General features: G+C 33.7%; 1 protein-coding gene across 1 annotated transcript in view; it reads right to left on the bottom strand.

The window, feature by feature from the left end:
• The window catches only part of LOC144229586 (dystrophin-like), a gene marked incomplete at its 5' end in the record, with an annotated part of 111,510 nt that overhangs the window by 51,938 nt on the left and 58,661 nt on the right, over positions 1–911 (bottom strand). Inside the window, 1 exon segment of the mRNA XM_077761689.1 lies at positions 641–760. Coding sequence (XP_077617815.1) covers positions 641–760 — 120 coding nt within the window.

Genomic DNA, 911 nt, shown 5'->3' with positions numbered 1-911 from the left:
TGAAGGTGCTTAATTTCTCAATTTATTCATTCTTTTTGTGTTTTTTTTTTTACTTTTGTCTTCTTCTGAGCTGTAATTTTTTATTGTTTTAATTGTTTTTAAAAAATAATTTTAATGCTTTATTTCTGAGAGAGACAGTGTGAGCAGGGGAGGGTCAGAGAGAGAGGGAGACACAGAATCCAAAACAGGCTCCAGGCTCTGAGCTAGCTGTCAGCACAGAGCCTGATGTAGGGCTCAAACCCACGAACCGTGAGATCATGACCTGAGCTGAAGTCGGTCGCTTAACCCACTGAGCCACTGGGGCACTTACCCCCTTGGCCGTAGGATTGAAGAGGGCATAAGTAATATCATCGGATTACTTCTCTAATACATGTTATTCAATTACAATTAAAAAAAAAGAGCCTTTGGGGAAATATATAAATGCAGACTTTTTAAAATTATATAATATTGTAAACAAACAGTAGTTAATGAAAGTGAAATGTGCACAAAAGGGACATAATCTGAATTAGTTTAAATAAACATAGCACACTGTAAATATTTGTAATACACAAATGACATTATAAATTTTCTAAATATTTTCTGAATTGCAATTGATTATTTTCCATGATAACATTAGTGTATTAAAGAAAAATAATCTGACCTTAAGTTGTTCTTCCAAAGCAGCAGTTGCATGGTCTCCACCAGACTCATCGACCACCACCACCATGTGAGTGAGAGAATTGACCCTGACTTGTTCCTGTTCTAGGTCTTCTTGAAGCACCTGAAAGAAAATAAAAATAAAAATAAAAATCATAAATAATATAAAGGTAATTCAAATAATAGTCCCCTGAACTGAATGCCACAAACATTTATCCCCAACTGTGTGGGATTTATTTATCATCTTTTAGGTAATATAATTTTTTATTAAATAA

This window comes from Crocuta crocuta, unplaced genomic scaffold (genome assembly GCF_008692635.1).
Source record: "Crocuta crocuta isolate KB4526 unplaced genomic scaffold, BGI_CrCroc_1.0 scaffold1714, whole genome shotgun sequence".
In the NCBI taxonomy this organism is placed as follows: domain Eukaryota; kingdom Metazoa; phylum Chordata; class Mammalia; order Carnivora; family Hyaenidae; genus Crocuta; species Crocuta crocuta.
This window is presented reverse-complemented; position numbering and strand designations above follow the sequence as displayed.